The sequence below is a fragment of the Mustela nigripes genome, chromosome 5 (assembly GCF_022355385.1).
Source record: "Mustela nigripes isolate SB6536 chromosome 5, MUSNIG.SB6536, whole genome shotgun sequence".
Lineage (NCBI taxonomy): Eukaryota > Metazoa > Chordata > Mammalia > Carnivora > Mustelidae > Mustela > Mustela nigripes.
In genome coordinates, this window is record NC_081561.1 from 127,749,193 (window position 1) to 127,768,737 (window position 19,545).

Genomic DNA, 19,545 nt, shown 5'->3' on the forward strand with positions numbered 1-19,545 from the left:
ACACTCATCACCGTATTAGCTGTTTCATGAGCATTTTCTCGCTTCATCTTGTTCCTTGAACAAACACGCCAAGCTTCTTCCCCTTCAGGTCCTTGTGCTTTCTGTTTCCTCTCATGGGGACTGTTTTCCTCAAGTCCTCAAGATGGTGGCTCCCTTTTTTGCTAACAAACATGTATAGCTGGGTTGCCTGGGTGGCTCAGTGGGTTAAGCCTCTGCTTTCAGCTCAGGTCCTCGTCTCAGGGTCTGGGGATCAAGCCCCACACTGGGCTCTCTGCTTGGCAGGGAGCCTGTTTCCCCCTCTCTCTCTGCCTACTTGTGATCTCTGTCTGTCAAATAAATAAATCTTAAAAAAAAAAAACTAAAGAAACAAACATGTATAACTTACAAACCATCCTTCTGAAGTTCATTTTATTGGGTTGGTGACCACCAACCTCCTCTTAGTGGAGAGTGGGGTCCCAGCGGGGTCCCACGGGAATTAGCTGGAGCCGTGCCCTGAGTCTTTGACCCTGCCTCTTATTGTTCCTGTCCTTCTGGCTGCTCCCTCAGTGCATCAAGTCCCGGTCACTGGGTATCTTAAGTTAGTTTACTAATTTTATTAAAATTGCTGTATTTTTATCTCATTATAACTGGTAGTATCCTTCAAACTGTACCCCTCCTAGGAGATCAGGGATTCCATTTTTTTCCCTAGCTTTCCTCTTAAGATTGGGCTAATCAATCATCTTTTAATTGAATTTGTGTTTAATAATTTCAGGCACCATTCCTCCTGACATCCTCCCCACCCCCAGGCCTTAGCAGGGGTGGTGCAGGGGCTGGAGTATATGCCCCCAGAACCAGTCATCTTTTAACACATAGTTTAGTTCTGTTTAGCCTGGAAGTCTAGGTCAGAACTTTGTAAACGGATTTATACTTAATAATAAAAAATTCCACCAAAAAATTGGCAGAAATACTGCCAATCTAGTATTACTATAATCAAGTACTCATCTTCTTTTTTTTTTTTTTTAAGATTTTTATTTATTTATTTGACAGAGAAGAGAGATCACAAGTAGGCAGAGAGGCAGGCAGAGAAAGAGGGGGAAGCAGGCTCCCCACCGAGGAGAGAGCCTGACGCGGGGCTCGATCCCAGGATCCCGAGATCATGACCCGAGCGGAAGGCATAGGCTTTAACCCACTGAGCCACCCAGGGCCCCCAATCATCTTCTGATATACACCAAAATCTTACTTTTAAAAATCTTTCCCATCCTTTAAGGCTCAATTCAAGTCCAGACTTCTCTGACATTTTCTGTACCTCTACCACTGCATGTTAATCTTTTTTGCTCTGAATCCCCATGGTTTGCATACTTCAGTTTGGCCATTAATCTAGAGAATCTTATTTGTTACTTATTTTGTGTATCTAAATATTAACTGACCGATGAGATGGTAAAATGCTAGTTGATTGGAGCAATGTTTTCTCAATTTTGCTATGTTGAAAAAGCGCCACTTTTAAAGACATTTTTAGAGGAGAACATCTTTATGTATTTTTCCTAATGCGTTTCACTTATTTTCTTAGAAGTTACTCGCCATCTTTAAGTTTTCTTAAAACATTTTCTTTAAATTTAAGATTATTATTATTATTATTTTTTTTTATTTATTTTTTTTTTTTTAAAGATTTTATTTATTTGACACAGAGAGAGATCACAAGTAGGCAGAGAGGCAGGCACAGAGAGAGAGGGAGAAGCAGGTTCCCCACTGAGCAGAGAGCCTGATGTGGGGCTCGATCCCAGGACCTGGAGATCATGACCTGAGCCAAAGGCAGAGGCTTAACCCACTGAGCCACCCAGGTACCCCAAGATTATTATTTTTTAATATTTTAATTATTAATTTTATTCTTAGTGTTTATTTAAGAAGACTGATGTGCTCAGGTATAATGTACCAAGGAAGTATTCAGAACAGAAAGAATATTAATTATTTCCTGTAGCTTATTTTTAAAAAACGATTTGGGAAACTATACTCATTTAAATTTTTTATAGGACTTTGTAGTTTTTTATAGTTGCTATATTAAATTAATTTTCCATGTTTTACAAAAAATTTGTAAAGATTTATTTGATAAAATTTTAATATTTCCATAGCTATAATTGTCTAAGCATTCCTAATTGTATTTTGAGCTTTCTAATTCTTACTAGAGCTGCTTCTTCCTGGCAAAGTTTAAACAACAGTCTCCAATCAGTTAGGTTGATCTGTATATAATTTAATTAAGTTAACCTGACCTGGTTATTGGGTACATTTCAAATACCAGACTGATATTTATCATGACATCACTAAGAATATTTCATTGACCTTTTAGAATCAGCTTTTCTTTAATCTGCCAGTTATGTTTAACAGAAATACTTCTTTTCAAAAGTAACCTGACTTTATTACAGTATTTAATTTCAAAAACCAAAGTGTTTATAAAATGTGTATAAGGAAAAATGCCTTAAAAAACTAATGACATTTTTTTCCACTTATAGAGATACTTCCTAGTTGGGAGCAATCATGCAGAAACAAAGTACCGTGTTTTGAAGATTGATAGAACAGAACCGAAAGATTTGGTCGTAATTGATGATAGGGTGAGTATCTTGCAAACCTGAAGACAAACAGTAACTTTTGTACCTGTTAAAGGTACAAAAAGCTTTTACTGATATATTTATTTTCTTTTTTTAATCAGGCATCTGACAATTACAATTATTTTTCATGGTGGCTAGAATTTAAATCTCTAATCTGGTGTCTAGGAATTACTGATATTACAAAGTATGCTGGAATTACACTTTGTCCTTCATTGTGATTTGTTTTACAAAGCAAACTCTTTGGATGAGGTAGTGAATATATTTTCTTGAAGAAGTGGTATTTTCAGGATTTAATCTCACTCAGTATTGCATGTACTGAAGAGATTATGTATTACTGTGCTTTAATATGAAGCTACTTGCAGTCAGGGCGGACTTTTGTGCTGCAGACTTTTTATTATGCTGCTAAAAATCACCTCCGGGTGATCTTCTGGTGACTTGCTATGCATGAGAGAAATGTGATGCTGTTCTTATCCAGTTGTTGTATTAGCCAGAGCAGGAATACAGACTTAATTCAGGTAACACAAAAACATGAGACTGTTAGACAAAAGTGAAATATAGCATGATGGTATTGAACAATTTTAACTCTTCCAAATGAGAGAACCTGACTTACCTTCTGTCTGGGAATATCCTGAACCTGTGCTGATTACTGGTTTCTCAACTATGTGGGTAGCTACAGTTTGCAATGCATTTTCACTAAGTTCTTTGCAAAACTCTTCTATGTTATTATAATTTTGGATAAATTGTATATTGTGATTTCTAGCCCTCTTGGGGATTATTCTTCATTCTCCCCCTATTATGGGAGTTTTTATTAATATAATGTTTTGATTCTTGGTTTTACTTGGGGATGGGAACAGTTGATCAGGGATTTCTTTAAGAATCTGAGAATCTGTGGGCCTCATAAAAATACATATTTGTATGCACATTCAAAACTTTGCACACAGCTCTAAGAAGTTCACAGATTTCTTGAAATTTGCTTATGATCTTTAATGTATGGTTCAGAAAATAAGTTTTGTGGGTTTTTTTTTTAAGAATTTTATTTATTTCTTAGTGAGTGAGCGAGAGAGAGTGTGAGCAAACGGGGAGGGACTTAAGGGGAGGAAGGAAGAATGTAAAGCAGATCCTGCACTAAGCACAGAACCCAACACAGGGTTCGATCCCATGACCCCTATAAGATCATGACCTGAGCCAAAACCAAGAATTAGATGCCTAATAGACTGCTCCACCCAGGTGCCCCAGAAGGTGAGGTTTTGACAAAATTTTTTGGTATAGTGACATATGATCCGGTAACCACCCATAATTGCTATTATTAAAGAATTTATTGGCTTTTAACATTACAGCTTAGTTGTGCACTATTATGTACTTTTCTGTGAAATAGCTAGTGATTCTTATAGGCAATAAATTATCTAAAGAATAAGCACAATCTTACAAATTAAATTTGCTTGTTTTTAGCATGTATATACTCAACAAGAAGTGAGAGAACTTCTTGGCCGCTTGGATCTAGGAAATAGAACAAAGATGGGACAGAAAGGCTCCTCTGGGTTATTTCGAGCTGTTTCAGCATTTGGTGTTGTAGGTAAGAAATGTACTTCCTTCTTACTACCTCTTTTTTATTTTTCCTAAATAGACTGCTTAATGTGGTTTTATAATTATAACCCATCATCTGTGCCTTTGGTTGTTTATAAAATTTTATTATCCATCAGTCAGATGTCAAATAGCCTTTTTTTTTTTTTAAAAGATTTTATTTATTTATTTGACAGACAGAGATCACAGGTAGGCAGTGAGGCAGGAAGAGAGAGGAGGAAGCAGGCTCCCTGCTGAGCAGAGAGCCCGATGTGCGACTCGATCCCAGGACCCTGGGATCATGACCTGAGCCAAAGGCAGAGGCTTTAACCCACTGAGCCACCCAGGCGCCCTCAAAGAGCCTTTATATAGCATCTGGTATGTGCTGTTCGGTTTCATATAGGATATGAATAAGTATAAAAGTGGTTTTGGCCTTTAAGAAGTCTGTTGTCTAGCTTGGTGAGGAATGAAAAAGTAAAAAACTAGCTCAGACTATGAACATCTGCGTCACAGTCCAGACTTGATGTTGATCATTTTAGATACAGTTCTGGTTTGTTTGAACCTCTCCATTTGAATTTTACTTAAATTCGTTCCTTCCCCCAAATCTGATAAAGACGCCTTTACTTCATTTATTCACAACCAAAGTCAAACGTGGTTTTGGCTTTTAAGGATTCTGCTGTCTAGCTTTGGGACAACAGTGAGATGCCCTACAGTCTGGTGTGGACACCATCTTTCTTTGTGGTGAGTCAATAACCTGTCTTTTCTGTTCTGTGGATCTGTCCCTGGGAGTCTTAGGCTGACAACACTAGGATGAGGGACAAAAACGAATATGCTCGAGGTAACTCCAAGATGATGGTTAAAAGCCAAGCTCTGTAGTGAAAATTAAATGAGAGTGGAGATTATGTAAGAGGCAGATGACTTGGACCAGGAGTGTCTAGGAAAGATTTCCTGGGCAAAAAGAGACTCCAACTGGATCTGAAAGAGGAATAAAACTTGGATGGATGTGGGGAAGAGGTCAGAGAACCCCAGTAGGGATGATGGCAGAGGCATAGGCGTGAAGACGTCCGTGGGTCCTGAAATGTTGGCATGGAGTTTGGTGAGGCCAGATTGCATGGGGCCTTGGCAGTCAAGCAGAGGGCAGTTCTGTCTCTGCTTCTCTGTTGCCAGAGCCTGATTTTGAGTCTGAGTTTGTTTGTTTGTTTGTTTGTTTGTTTTAAACATTTAACAACAGTATCTTTGTATTTTTTTAAACCTGCTAGGCTGTATGCAATGTTGACTGATTGGTAACAAAATTGTTAACAAAATTAATATGGACTCAACTCTGCTATATAGTTTCAAAGTCTTGCATTTTCCTGATTAGCACTTTCTATTCTGTGACTCTGTATTTGTTAAATCTTTGGTTACGTTCTGCTGTATTTGAAGTTTCTCTCAGTGCGCTCTCACAGCTCTTCATGTGTGATCCCTTCCGGTCTGTTTCGTGTCTAGGGAAGGTCAAGAATGGTAGGTGGGTTTAGTTTCCTCTTAGGACTGGCCCCTTTTCTATACTTCCTGCTTAGTCTTGACAAGTATGTTGAAGTTACATATTCAACAGATGTGTGCTTGTAGATGGAAGTCAAGTGAGTTCATGTGTTCAAATTCCATAAATTCCGTAAGTGTTAAGTTCTACTTTAAGTGTTGCATATATTTTAAATTAAAAAAAAAAAAAACTGGAAATACAATGTGTCTTAAATACAGTAGGTTTAATTTCAGTATTAGTTACTTATTACACTGAAGCTATTTCTTTAAATGCTGATTCTTGGGGGCACCTGGGTGGCTCAGTCAGTTAAGCTGCTGCCTTCGGCTCAGGTCACAATCCCAGAGTCCTGGGATTGAGTTTCGCGTGGGGCTCCTTGCTCAGCAGAGAGCCTGCTTCTCCTTCTGCCTGCGCTGCCTGCTGTTCCCCCTGCTTGTGCTCTCTTTCTTTTTCTCTCTGACAAATAAATAAATAAATAAAATCTTTAAAAAATGCTGATACTTTATGATAACTTCTTTAAGTGGAAATTTCCTAAGGTGTATGCAGTATTGAATGCCTCATTAGCCAGGGTTTTTTCCTTAGTGATTAAGAGTAATGAACTGAAGATCAGTTATTGAACTATTTAAAAATAACTGCCCTTGGGTATTCTGGAGTTGTACTGGGCAGTTTGCCTTTACATTTAAATGGCCTCTAAACCATGGTCCTGTTTTGTTTTTATGGTTCTTTAGTCATCCTTCATGGTTCTTGGCATAGTTCCTTCTAGCAGTAGTCTCTGCCTCATTTGAAATCTATGGATAACTAAACTTGTAAAACCAGAAGCTTGATTTGTATCAATGGATAATTAGGTTTGTAACCAGTCATTCATTGTATACACAAGTATTAGTAAACTTTGGGTGAGAGCTGAAGGTGTCTTATTTCTCTGACGTTCTCTGACATTTCTCTGACATTCTGAGCTGTTGTGGTAGCTATTTCTCTTATGGTTAGAGGCCTCTTAGGATTGAGACTGTCTTTGGATAATGAAGTCACTGAAAGACTGACCTACCAGTAAAGTGACACAATAACGTACTAAGTTAGGATTTATTATTTTTATGGAAATGTATTTTATGTATTCTTGTTCAGCCCTGTAAATAAAGCTTAGAATGAGTGAAGAGTAAATAGGGAGTTAATGAAAGTCTATGATTTGTCTAGTAAGTACTGTCTTAGAAATAATGAGGGATGCCTATCTTTGAAAAATGTATAGTCTTGTTGTCAGATTAATGTGTATATGACTAGAATGGTTGGTTGTCTTCTATCCTATGGCCAAATATTTTCTCAGTTAACTTTTTTCAGCTGCTTGATTTGTGAATCCTATTTTGTTGGAATATTTTTAGATTGCTGTCATGCTTCATTTAGTTCACCATTGGTGAGAATCAAGAGTAGTGAGTCTTTCTTACCTGTAGTAATAGACCATATTTTTTCCACCATTGTGTCACAGACCAACACATGATCCTTCTGTACATAACTGGTCTGCAGGTTGGCCACATGTAACACATTACATGTTACAATTACAAGTTCAGTAATACCCAGGCTAATCTATGCCTGTTCAAGGCAAGTTCATTGGTCATGCACCTCAGATGTTGTAACAGTCTCAAATTGCTCTAAAGTTTCTATATTCTTAGTTTCAGTTTATGTACTTGTCTTTTCATGGGCTTAGTACCCATGAAAAGCTTATGGAGCATTGCTATCATTGCTGGGCCCTAGACATGGGAAATTGGTTTACCTTGTACATTTCTGACCTGCTCCATTGTTATGTAATGGCCAGCAGGAGATTTGGGAAACCACTGACGAGGATCGTGAGCAACCCTCCCAAAGTTGTTTTATCTGGTCTTGGGATACATGGATGGAGTCAGTGGATGGTTACCTGTAGTCTTTTCCTTTTTTCCTTTTTTTTTTTTTTTTTTTTTTTTTTTTAAGGGGCAGAAGGGGGACTTGGGGCAGAGGGAGAGAGAGAGAGAGTCCTTATGTGGGGCTCAGTCTTACAACCCTAAGATCATGACCTGAGCTGAAATAAAGAGTTGGGTGCTCAACTGACTGAGCCACTCAGATGCCCATGGTTACTTGTAGTCCACTAGACTGAGCTCTGTAACCATGCCAGCCCCTTTTGGTACAAAGCTTCAGGTTTATGGCCTTTTTCTGCTTATGTCACCTGTCCGAGGGTAGTCTTTTCAGTTGCTAGTATGTTGCAGGGGGGCAGTAGAGTAAGTATCATTGTAGCAAACTAAGTGATGGACTCCATTATTATTTAAAGCACAACCCTTAGAAATGGACTGCAGATCCAAGATAATAATGAAGACAACAAAAACAGTATGAGCCTCAAGCAAGTGAGGGAGCAGTAAGTGTGGTATTAGAGTGTCACTTTGGTTCTAGAGAGCTCTGTTGTGCAAAGGTCCTATGCACCTTGTGGAGGTTTTTCATGTTTCTCTGCCAAAGTGCTATTCTTCCTGAAGGCTTTTAAGATAATGACTAGCTGGCATGGTGATCTCTGAAACAGGAATATTGCGTTCTTCACTGTTGGTGGGATCCTCTTCAGCCACCAGCACTCCCACTACAACCTCTTACACTGTCGTTTTTTATATACTTTGCTTGGTGTCCATTTCAGATGAAACAGCCTTCTCTACTTGGAGAGAGAGATCATTTTTGCATGATGACTGTCATCTTGGCTTCTTGGAAGTACTCAGTGAAATTGGTCTGGGGTCAGAAGTACACAGAATGAAGATGAAAAAACCTGTTCTCATTTGAGTGTGTTAAAGTGATGAATGGGCTGACTCCTGAAGTTGTGTGTGCCGTACTCAAGTCTTTTAATTGTTTTAATTGTTGGCTAGGTTGGATAGGAACCTTTTAAAAAAGGGAGCAACAATTCCCGTTGGTCATAAAAAGGAAGAAGAAAATAATTTCACTTATAATATACTGAAGGCATTTGTGCTGGTAGAAGAGTCTCTTTTGTGCAATATATTTTCTTTCCTGTATTCACATTATGAAGAGAAAAGTAGAATGGTATAAGTAGTCTTGAGCTAAAAGCAAAATTAAAATTCAGTTGGAAAGTAGGTTGGGAAATTACTGCAGAGATTTTTTTGTATAAGAAATAAGTATATTTTATCAACATGGACGGGACTGGAAGAGATTATGCTGAGTGAAATAAGTCAAGCAGAGAGAGTCAATTATCATATAGTTTCACTTATTTGTGGGGCATAAGAAATATGGAGGACATGGGGAGATGAAGAGGAGAAGGGAATTGAGGGAAATTGGATGGGGAGATGAACCATGAGAGACTATGGACTCTGAAAAACAATGAGGGTTGTGAAGGGGTGGGGGGTGGGAAGTTGGGCCAGCCTGGTGGTGGGTATTGTGGAGGGCACGTATTGTATGGAGCACTGGGTGTGGTGCATAAACAATGAATTCTGGTACACTGAAAAGTAATTAGAAAACTAACAAACTAGGTAGTGGGTACATGCAGGATCACTTCTTAATCCATGTACCTTTATGGTGTGAAAATATATGTAATAAAAATTAATATAAAAATCATTAAAAAAAGAAATAAGTATAACAAAAATAAAAGGAAAACTCCTTCATTTTGGAAATATTTATTATTCCATGATGAGACGTGGAAGATTTTATGCTGCTTCCAAGGGCTTTACTTTTAGAAGTTTTATATTTCTAAAAGGGTAGCTTCTTTCTAACTTGCTTTTAATGAGATTGTCATCAGCTTTTTTACTCCCTATTCCTATGTCCTCTATCTTTAATCAGGGAATATTTTTGCTAGTCTCTAAGGCAAAGAAAGGAGTAAATGAACACTTTGTTGAAAGCAGTTTGTGCTTTGTGAATCTCTATAATGCAAGTATTTTTCACTATTTTAACAGCATCTTTCCTCAGTCTAGCTCATAAAATCTTTGAGGCAACTTTTTTTTTTATATGTTTTAGCTCATTTATGTTAATATAGTCAATTACTAATTTCCTTTTTCTTTTTTATCAGCTGAGAATTACAAGACACAGACAGTGGGTATTTGTCACTTGTAGAGCGAAAGTTCATAGCATCAAGATCCTGGCTCAGACTTCATAGAATGTAACATTCTAAGAGAGACTGAGAGAGAGTACATGTACACATGAGAGAGTTAGTTTTGAAAGATAGTCATGCTAGATATAAGATTCTTGATTGACAGGTTTTTTTTTTTCCTTTCAGTGCTTTGAATATGTTATCCCACAGCCTTGTGGCCTCCGTTGTTTCTGGTAGGAAGTCAGCTATATGATTGTATCTGACTCATCCTATGAGTGAGCGCAGGTGAGGTCAATGCAGACCCAGTATTCTTGACCAGTTATGCTGGAGTAGAACCACCACTTTATGAGTAGGAGCTGGGAAGAAGAAGGAAGCCCCAGATCTCAGTGTGGCTTGCTTGGGAATAGAGGTCCAGTATCACAGAGCTGAACTGGATGAGATATTCTAGTGGCTTGCACCTTCTGAGCAGAAACTATGGCCTTATAATGAGAAGTGGGGAGAGAAGGAAAAGCACTATCTTCTTGGCTACTCCTGCCAGGAGTAGATACTCTGTCACACTGGACTGGGAGTGGGGTGTCAAAGAGAAGCAGGTTATGATTCAGATACCACACACTTGCTGTTGTTACCAAGGCTCAGTAGATTTTCTTGAATAAATATTTCTCCATTTGCTATATGCTATTAGGACAGTTTCCAGAAACTTTGAAAGTTTTGTTTTATTTTTATAAATTTCACCAGTTATATTAGTTTCACTGGAGAGAAGGTCTACTGGGCTCCTCATGGTGACATTTTTTTTTTAAAGATTTTATTTATTTATTTGACAGTCAGAGATCACAAGTAGTAGGCAGAGAGGCAGGCAGAGAGAGAGAGAGAGCGGGGGCGGGGAAGCAGGCTCCTCACAGAGCAGGGAGCCCAAAGAACAGCTCAATCCCAGGACCCTAGGATCATGACCTGAGCCAAAGGCAGAGGCTTTAACCCATTGAGCCACCCAGACGCCCCTCATGTTGACATTTTGGAAATGACCCTACTCCTCAAAGGGAGTTAGTTTTTACTCCCAAAGCCAAAGTTCTGGGAGCCAGAAATCTGTTAACCAAGACTGTAGAGTAATTGGCATGTCACGGAGAACTTAGTGCTTCTGAACATAACACATATGGTCTTTCTTTATCCACCAAGGTACAACATATGTACTCCAGTGATTTGACATAAAATATAACTTTATAACACTTCAACATTCATAAAAGGCCTAACTATCACAAATGATACTTGTGGAAGATTGCATGAAGGATATGCAATTTACTGGATTTGTTAAAACCCTCCACTTTTCTGGGGTCTGGCACCACTTCTCCTTGCCCCATCTAAGTCACCTAGTTATTATATTAATGGCTTTCAGTGCATTATGATTCTATAGCTTGACAGCCATTGATTAGTCTATGGCTAGGTCCACAACCCAAGTTAGGCCAGTCCAAGTCCTTCCCTAGGAATTCTGGAATTGGATTGATTAAAAAAAAAAAATTGTTTTTCCCCAGTGAAGCTTTTGGATGTAAAGTCTAGAGCTATTAGCAGCTGTGTTTCTCAACACATCACCCAGAGAAGTGGAGGAGGCTAGTCTGTGGGGGAGGCTAGTCTATGGAGGGAGGCAAGAATGGAGCACATGTGCAGAGATGCATCTTGACTGGGTGTTTTTCTGAGGCCCAATCCTGTTGTTGCCCTTTGCTTTCATGGATCCTCTCAGTATCCTTAATGTAAATTTCTTTTTTAAAAAGCTGGCTCAAGTTGGGTTTTGCCACTAGTAATCAGGAGTCTGTGTAGTTTGTTCTTCCTTTTAAGCAATATGTTCCAAAGTATGTTTCTCGGAACATTTATCCATTGGTTAATGATTTTTTTTTTAAGATTTTATTTATTTATTTGTTAGAGAGAGAGCACCCGAGCACAGGCAGACAGAGTGGTAGGCAGAGGCAGAGGGAGAAGCAGGCTCCCTGCCAAGCAAGGAGCCCGATGTGGGACTCGATCCCAGAATGCTGGGATCATGACTTGAGCCAAAGGCAGCTGCTTAACCAACTGAGCCACCTAGGTGTCCCTAATTATTTCTTTTTCAAAAAAGAGGATGAGGGGCTCCTGGGTGGCTCAGTGGGTTAATGCCTTTGCCTTCGGGTCAGATCATGATCCCAGGGTCCTGGGATTGAGCCCCGCTTCGGGCTCTCTGCTCAGCAGGGAGCCTGCTTCCCTTCCTCTCTCTCGGCCTGCCTCTCTGCCTACTTGTGATCTCTGTCTGTCAAATAAATAAATAAAATCTTAAAAAAAAAAAAAAAGAGGATGAAGTTCTGTGATCAAACGAATTTAGGGAGGTGCTTAATTTTTATCCCTTGTCAAGGTTCACAGTGCATGTTAGCATAGGTCTGTAAGTTTCTGAGAACTTACTTGGTTTTCTGTTTGTTTGTTTGTTTTTTTATTAACATATAATGCATTATTTGTTTCAGGGGTACAGGTCTGTGATTCATCAGTCTTACACAATTCACATTCTGTTTGTTTTTATATACTTCTTGCTAGTATATATGTTGACTTATTTTACATATACATTACAGTCTTAGCCATTTTTAAGTATACAGTACAGTAGTGTTAACTATATGTGCCTTGTCCAACAGATCTCTAGGACTATTTATCTTGTGAAATTAAACTCTATACCTATTAAATAACAACTCCCCTTAATCTTGTGTATATTTTTGCTTATAGCACCTCAATCCTATTTATAAAAGAATGAATGAAACGAAATTGTTTAGAACAGTATTTTTAAGTGAGATAAATGTCAGTACAGATATTTCTAGAGATTAATTATAATATGACTGAAAATTTGTACAGCTATAAATCATAGAAGTAAAGTAGGAAATGTGTCAAAAATCTTTTACCTTCTAAATACATATCTAAAAGCATTACTAACTGTAGGAAACATTATCTTTGTCTCTCTTTTTTCTGTAGGTTTTGTTAGGTTTTTAGAAGGCTATTATATTGTGTTAATAACTAAAAGGAGGAAGATGGCAGATATTGGCGGCCATGCGATATATAAGATTGAAGATACAAATATGATCTATATACCTAATGATTCTGTACGAATTACTCATCCTGATGAAGCTCGGTATGTAGTTAGTGGTGGTAACTACTGTTTACTACTTTTTTTTTTTAATGTGGTAGACCCATTAGAAGACAAAATATACTCAAAAGATTATAGATATGTTAAAAATGCAAAATACTAGCTCAGAATCCTATAATTTTGTTCAAGGTCTATTATAAACCTTTATTATCATGGGTAATTTAGGTGAAAATCAACAAAAGCTGCTAAAGCCATTACGTGAGATGTTATTCTTGAGGAACAGAATATTCACTCAGTCTCAACATATACTCCATGAATCACTTTGTTTATAAAGAGGAAAAAAAAATGGCAAATGTAATTACCTAAATGTTCAAACTTACCGTCACCAATAATGAGACAAAACTGACATTATTTACCTTTCAGTATGAAGCAGTGGGAAAGACACAAATTACCTGTGTAGTTTTCTTGCTAAAAATACATATATTTTTGTTTTATTCTGCTGTGCTTACCACAGTGAGTGTGGCTACCATCTGTCACCATACGATATTATTATAATATTATTAGCTGTATTCCCTGAGCTGTACTGTTCATGCCTGTGACTTATTTTATCACTGGGAGTTTGTACCTCTTAATCCCCTTCACCCATTTCACCCACCCTCCCCTCTGACTATACTTTACTAAAAACATTTAACTTAAATCTAAGCATAAGGAAATAATCAGACAAATCCATCCTTGTGGGGCATTCTGTAAGACAGCTGGCCTGGACTCTTTAAAAATGTCAATGTCATCGAAGACAGAAAAAGCCAGAGGTCTGTTCTGGATTTTAGAACAGGCATGACAACAAAATGCAATGCATGAATATCTGTTGGATCCTGGATCAAAATGTATGTGTGCTTATACTGGCGTATACACCTACACACATAGCTGTAAAGGACTTTATTGGGACACTTTGTATATGGATAATATACCAGGTGATACTGAATCAATATTAAGTTTTAAATGTAAACATGATATTCTTACTTAGGAAATTTTGTTTTTTTTCACATTTAAAAAAAATATTTTATTTATTTATTTGACAGAGAAAGATCACAAGTAGGCAGAGAGGCAGGCAGAGAAAGAGGGGGAAGCAGGCTCCCTGCTGAGCAGAGAGCCTGATATGGGGCTCAATCCCAGGACCCTGGGATCATGACCTGAGCCAAAGGCAGAGGCTTAACCCACTGAGCCACCCAGGCGCCCTCCCCCAAAGTTTTTTCATATTTATGAGTGAAGAGTCATCATGTCTGCTACTTACTAAAAATGGTTTAGAATAAAATGTAACTTGTGCATTTAAAGAGAGAGAATGTATATGTGTGTGTTTAGGAGAGAGATTTAACAGTAAAATCAGATGAAAGACAGAATGGTATTTATTGTACTGTTTTTTTTTCCTTCCAATTTTTCTATAGATTTAAGTTTTGGAGGAAAATTATTGGTGCCTTGGGAATGTGGGAAAAGTGTATTAATATGTTGATAGAGAAAAGAATAGAATTGATTCATTTTAATATATAAATATATTTATTAATAAACATAAAGGTTAAAAAGGAAAAAAGTTAGGCATGCTTATTAGTTTTTTTTCTTTTAAAAAAAACTTTTTTTTAAAGAGAGAAAGTGGGAGAGGGGCAAAGGGAGAGGAAGAGTAAATCTCAAGTAGGCTCAATCCCCAGTGTTCCTCAGTGACCTGAGCCTAACAAGGGACTCAGTCTCATGACCCTGAGGTCATGACCTGAGTCAAAAATCAAGAGTTGGATGTTAACTGACTAAGCCACCCAGGTACCCCCATTTAGTTTTTAAATTTACATTTTAATTACACTCTATACTTTTATAGTGTTGTTCCAGATATACAAACCAAAATTTAAAGGTAGTGTGGCTCTCTTGTTTAAGACCCTCTGAGACAGTATATTTTGGATTCTGGTGATACTGTCTTTGATGATATTTGGAAATGGGGTTGATAAAAAATAATCTGTGTCAGATGAAAATAAGAATTTAATGGATAAGGTGGTCCTTTTGTCTTGCACTAACTGAAAAAAATTATATCCCACATAGCTTACAGGCAGACATAGTATATTCACTAAAATCAGATTAGGTACTCCCTAAAGAAAATAAAAACTGATTTGAAAAGGTATGTGTACCCCAGTGTTTGTTGAAGCATTATCTATAATAGCCAAGATGTGGAAGCAGCCCAAGTATCCATCAGTAAAAGTGAATGGGTGAAGAAAATGTGGTAGACACACACACACACACCCATGAGATATTACTGAGCCATAAAGAGAAAGACCTCTTGCAATTCATGACAGCGTGGATGGACCTAGATGGTGTTATGCTAATTGAAATAAATCAGAGAAGGACAAACACTATACAATTTCATTTATATGTGGAATCTGAAAAACGATACAAATAAAAAACAAACCAAAACACAGAAACAGACTCATGAATATAGAGAACAAACTGGCAGTTGCCAGAGGGGAGGTGGTTGGGAATGGGTGAAATAGGTGAAGGGAATTTAGAAGTTCAAAATTCCACTTACAAAATAAATAAGTTATGAAGATGAAAAGTACAGCATAGGGAAAATAGTCAATAATATTATGATAATGTTACATTACAACAGATGGTAAGTATACTTATTATGGTGAATATTGAATAATGTACGGAATTGTCAAATTACCATGTTGTATACCTGAAACTAATACAACATTTTTTTGTCAACTATACTTCAGTAATAAATTTTTTTGAAACAGTGAATCATACTAGCACATATGAATCCAAGGGATAGGAAAAAGTTGAAGAGGTTTGTATTATTTATAAACCTCATCTTTATGATTCTATAACCAGGAATAGTAAAACAAATTATGTTGTTCTATATAGTGACTTGACTTTCTTAAGGGAGTGAAATTATTTTAGTATTAGTACTATGTAGCAATAGACATTATCGAGAATAAGATACAGTTATATTAATAGCTTGTTATAGGTAGACTGAATTACTATTACTAGATAGTTAAAACTTTTAACATATAAAACTACATAATTCAATAATTCACTTAAGTTAAAAGATCTGGTGGTGCCTGCCTTGTTCAGTTGGAGGAGTGTGTGATTCTTGATCTCCAGGTCATGAGTTTGAGCCCCACATTGGGTGTAGAGATCACTAAAAAAATAAATAAACTTAAAGAAAGTTTTGGTAAAATATTAGGAAATAAGATAGAGTACTAGTGAACATTTCATGCATAATGACAAGTAGAAGTTATCCCTGCAACACTGGGTTGCAGTGTTTTCAACACTAGAAAATTTTCAACACTAGAAAATTTTGGTAGAGCAGTTCACTATATTAAAATATTGTTGGGAAAAATTATGATCATCTTAATAGTTGTGGAAAATATATTTGACAAATTCAACACCTATTTGTGATCAAGTCTTTAAAAAGTTGAGAAAATATGAAAAAAAATCTATTAATCCCGTGAGGTAGCTATTCACATACTTTATTCTGTACTTTTTTTTTTTTTTTATGTTACAAAACTTGACAACTTCAAATTATGGTTTTTGCAAACATTTTTGCTTGTTTTTGCTACCTTCTGCTCTCCAACCTCACAGCTTTTACAAAGCACATAATCGTAAAAATGAGAATGGTGTTTACTTGTCTTGCCCGTCTAAGTTCCCCACACATGTAAGTGTGTGACTTTTCCTCTCTGGCATAACCAATGATAAGGAAATGGTCAAACTATAAAGTTAAGGGACTCTGAAGGGACAATCAACAGACTTAGAGATTGCTTCAGAAGCATTTCCTTCTGCAGTTTTGGATTGAATTCCTCAGGTTTGTTTTTTTTTTTAAATATTTTATTTTTAAGTAATCTATCTCTATACCAAACATGGGGCGTGAACTCACAACCCCGAGATCATGAGTTGCATTCTCTACCAGCTGAGTCAGCCAGGTACTCCTTAATTCCTCAGTGTTAATGAGAGCATTTACAAATATAAATGTATATGTGAAGCTATGAAAAAATAATAGTATTGTGTGAATGTAATATGCTTTTTGTTGTTTTTTGCTTAGGTATCTACGAATTTTTCAAAATGTGGACCTATCTAGCAATTTTTACTTTAGGTAAGTTTGAACTTAGGTTTTCTCCTGTCAGTCACTTAAATATTTGTATTATTTTCCAGGGTGGAAAAACAGAATCAGAGGACACACTGGTGCTTCCTCTATTTTTTTTTTCCATTGGCCAAGTAATTTCATCTAAAAGCATAAAGGTATTTCATCCTCTGAAAAATTTAATGTTTGAATATTGAATGGACCAATTATAAGGGAATTATTGTCACTATAAAAAATCATCTTTGTTTTAGGTGGAGTTTTTAATGAAATATTCTTATTTTGCAATTTTTAGTTAGAAAATGAAATTTGCATTTAGTTTCTAATACGGAGTTGTAACAATGTCACAGATTGTTTTAGTTAACAATCTAGCATATTAGATAAAAATAAATTTATAAAAGGAAGAATTGTTGCAATACCAACATAATGCTAATGGTCTTTTATTTTTTTTATTATTATTATGTTTTTAATGCTAATGGTCTTTTAAATTAATAGTATTCCTGAAGAAGAATGTGGCATAGGTATTTATGAAAACATATCCTAAGAAAATAAATTAAGAGATAAAATATTAGTTCTTTCTTATAAAGAGACATTTATAGCTTCACTATTTATGATAGTCCCAAAACCACAAACCAGTCAATGCAGAGACAACTCAAATAGCAGTAACTGAATGATGGGCAAGTAAATTCTAACAGCACATTATGATAGAACATTATACCACCACCAATGTGACCAATATGTAGGCCTAGGGGATGTAGTTATTGCGCTAAGTGGAAAATTCTGTCAGCTGTAATATCCAAACTAAAAACTGAGAACACAAAATAGCATGCTCCAAAAAGGACTTGAGTCCCAAGGACCAAACAAGACTAAGAGTGTTGTGGCTATTGGTGTTATGCACTGATGGGATACTTTGCATTATTTACCTTTATTTTTATATTGTCCATATAGTTAACCACTTATTTATCTGTGAAATAAAAACAAGTTTGCTATATAGAATGCGCTATGTGTTCATTGTTGCAAAACTGAAGGAAGTTCATTATTTTAACAGTAGTCTAGTGGAGAGTTACTAAACGAAGAATTTTCACATCCACAGATGTTTATTGAATGTCTCTTTCCATTGTGTTTATTGCAGTCATCTGCTTTTCTGTCTTTATCACTTAATTTTATGTTTATACCATCTTCAAGTTGTCACTGAAACTTGGTGGTATTGTTAGAAATGGTTTTCTCCACGAATTCAACTTTGGATCCCCACACTGAGCTCTGGGATCAAGTCATCCCATGAATAAAAGTATGTCAGTTACGGTTTTTATGTCAATAAGTAAGCCTTAAAAAGGATATACTTCATTCTTAAGAATCGACTGGAATAAAGTAATTACTCTAACTAGGAAGAATTGATTTTTGAAAGTTAAAAATCAACATCCTTCCCCCCCTTCCCCTGCCACCTGTTCAGATATTACTGACATATAACATCTATAAGTTTAAGGTATATAGTGTGGCAATTAGATACACATATGTATTTTGACATGATTACCACAATAAAGTTAGTCAACACCTCCATCCTCTCATATAATTATGTGTGTGTGTGAGAAAAACATTTAAGATGTACTGTCAACAGATTTCAAGTTACAATTCATTAATGTTAATTACAGTTATCATGCTGTGCATTAGATCCCCAGATCTTATTTAACTTAAACTGGGAGCTTGTACCATGCAACCAGCATCTCCCCATTTTTCCCAGCCTACCCTTTTCCCATGCCCCAGCCCCTGGCAACTACCACTCTACTTTATATTTCTATGAATTTGGCTTTTTTAGGTTCTGCATAGAAGTGATGAACATATGGAAATGATCAGACTTATTTCACTTAGGATACTACCCTCAAATTCCATCCATGTTGTTCCAAATAGTAGGATTTCCTCCTTTTTTTTATGGTTGAGTAATATCCTATACCCATTCATCTATTGCTGGACTCTTAGAATGTTTCCATGTCTTGGCTATTATTGTGAATTATGCTTAGAGTCAATGTGGGCCTACAGATATCTCTTCAAGATGGTGATTTCATTTCTTTGGCCATATACTCAGAAGTAGGATTGCCAGATCATATGGTAGTTATATTTTTAAATTTTTAGGAACCTCCATACTCTTTTCTATAGTGGCTGCACCAGTTTTCATTCCCACCAACAGTGCATCAGGGTTCCTTTTCTCCATAGCTTACCCAAGACCTGTTTCTTGTCTTTTTGATAATAGCCATTGTAGGAAGTATGAATTGCTGTCTCATTGTGGCTTTAATTTGCATTTCCATAATGTGATGTTGAACATTTTTTCACATATCTGTTAGCCATTTTCTTTGGAAAAATGTTTATTCGGGTCCTTTGCCCATTTTTAATTGGATTTTTTTTGGAGGGGGGGTTGTTTGTTTTGTTTTGCTCTTGAGTTTTATGAGTTCCTTATGTATTTTGGATATTAACCCCCTATCAGATAGATGGTTTGTCAATATTTTCTTTTTTATTTTGTTGATTTTTTTTTCTGTGCAGTTCTTTAGTTTGCTGTTGTCCCACTTGTTTATTTTTGCTTTTGTTGCTTGTGTTTTGGTGTCATATCCACAAAATCTTCACTAAAACCAATGTCAAAGAGCCTTTCTCCTTTGTCTTCTTCTAATAGTTTCATAGTTT

The 19,545-nt window shown here is 36.6% G+C and overlaps 1 protein-coding gene across 1 annotated transcript in view; it reads left to right on the top strand.

Moving 5' to 3' along the window:
* The window catches only part of FIG4 (FIG4 phosphoinositide 5-phosphatase), a 122,087-nt gene that overhangs the window by 12,239 nt on the left and 90,303 nt on the right, over positions 1-19,545 (top strand). The window contains exons 2-5 of the mRNA XM_059401193.1: positions 2,484-2,582; positions 4,029-4,152; positions 12,653-12,809; positions 16,840-16,890. Of these exons, the coding sequence (XP_059257176.1) occupies positions 2,484-2,582; positions 4,029-4,152; positions 12,653-12,809; positions 16,840-16,890 (431 nt within the window). The remainder of the gene's footprint in view (positions 1-2,483; positions 2,583-4,028; positions 4,153-12,652; positions 12,810-16,839; positions 16,891-19,545) is intronic.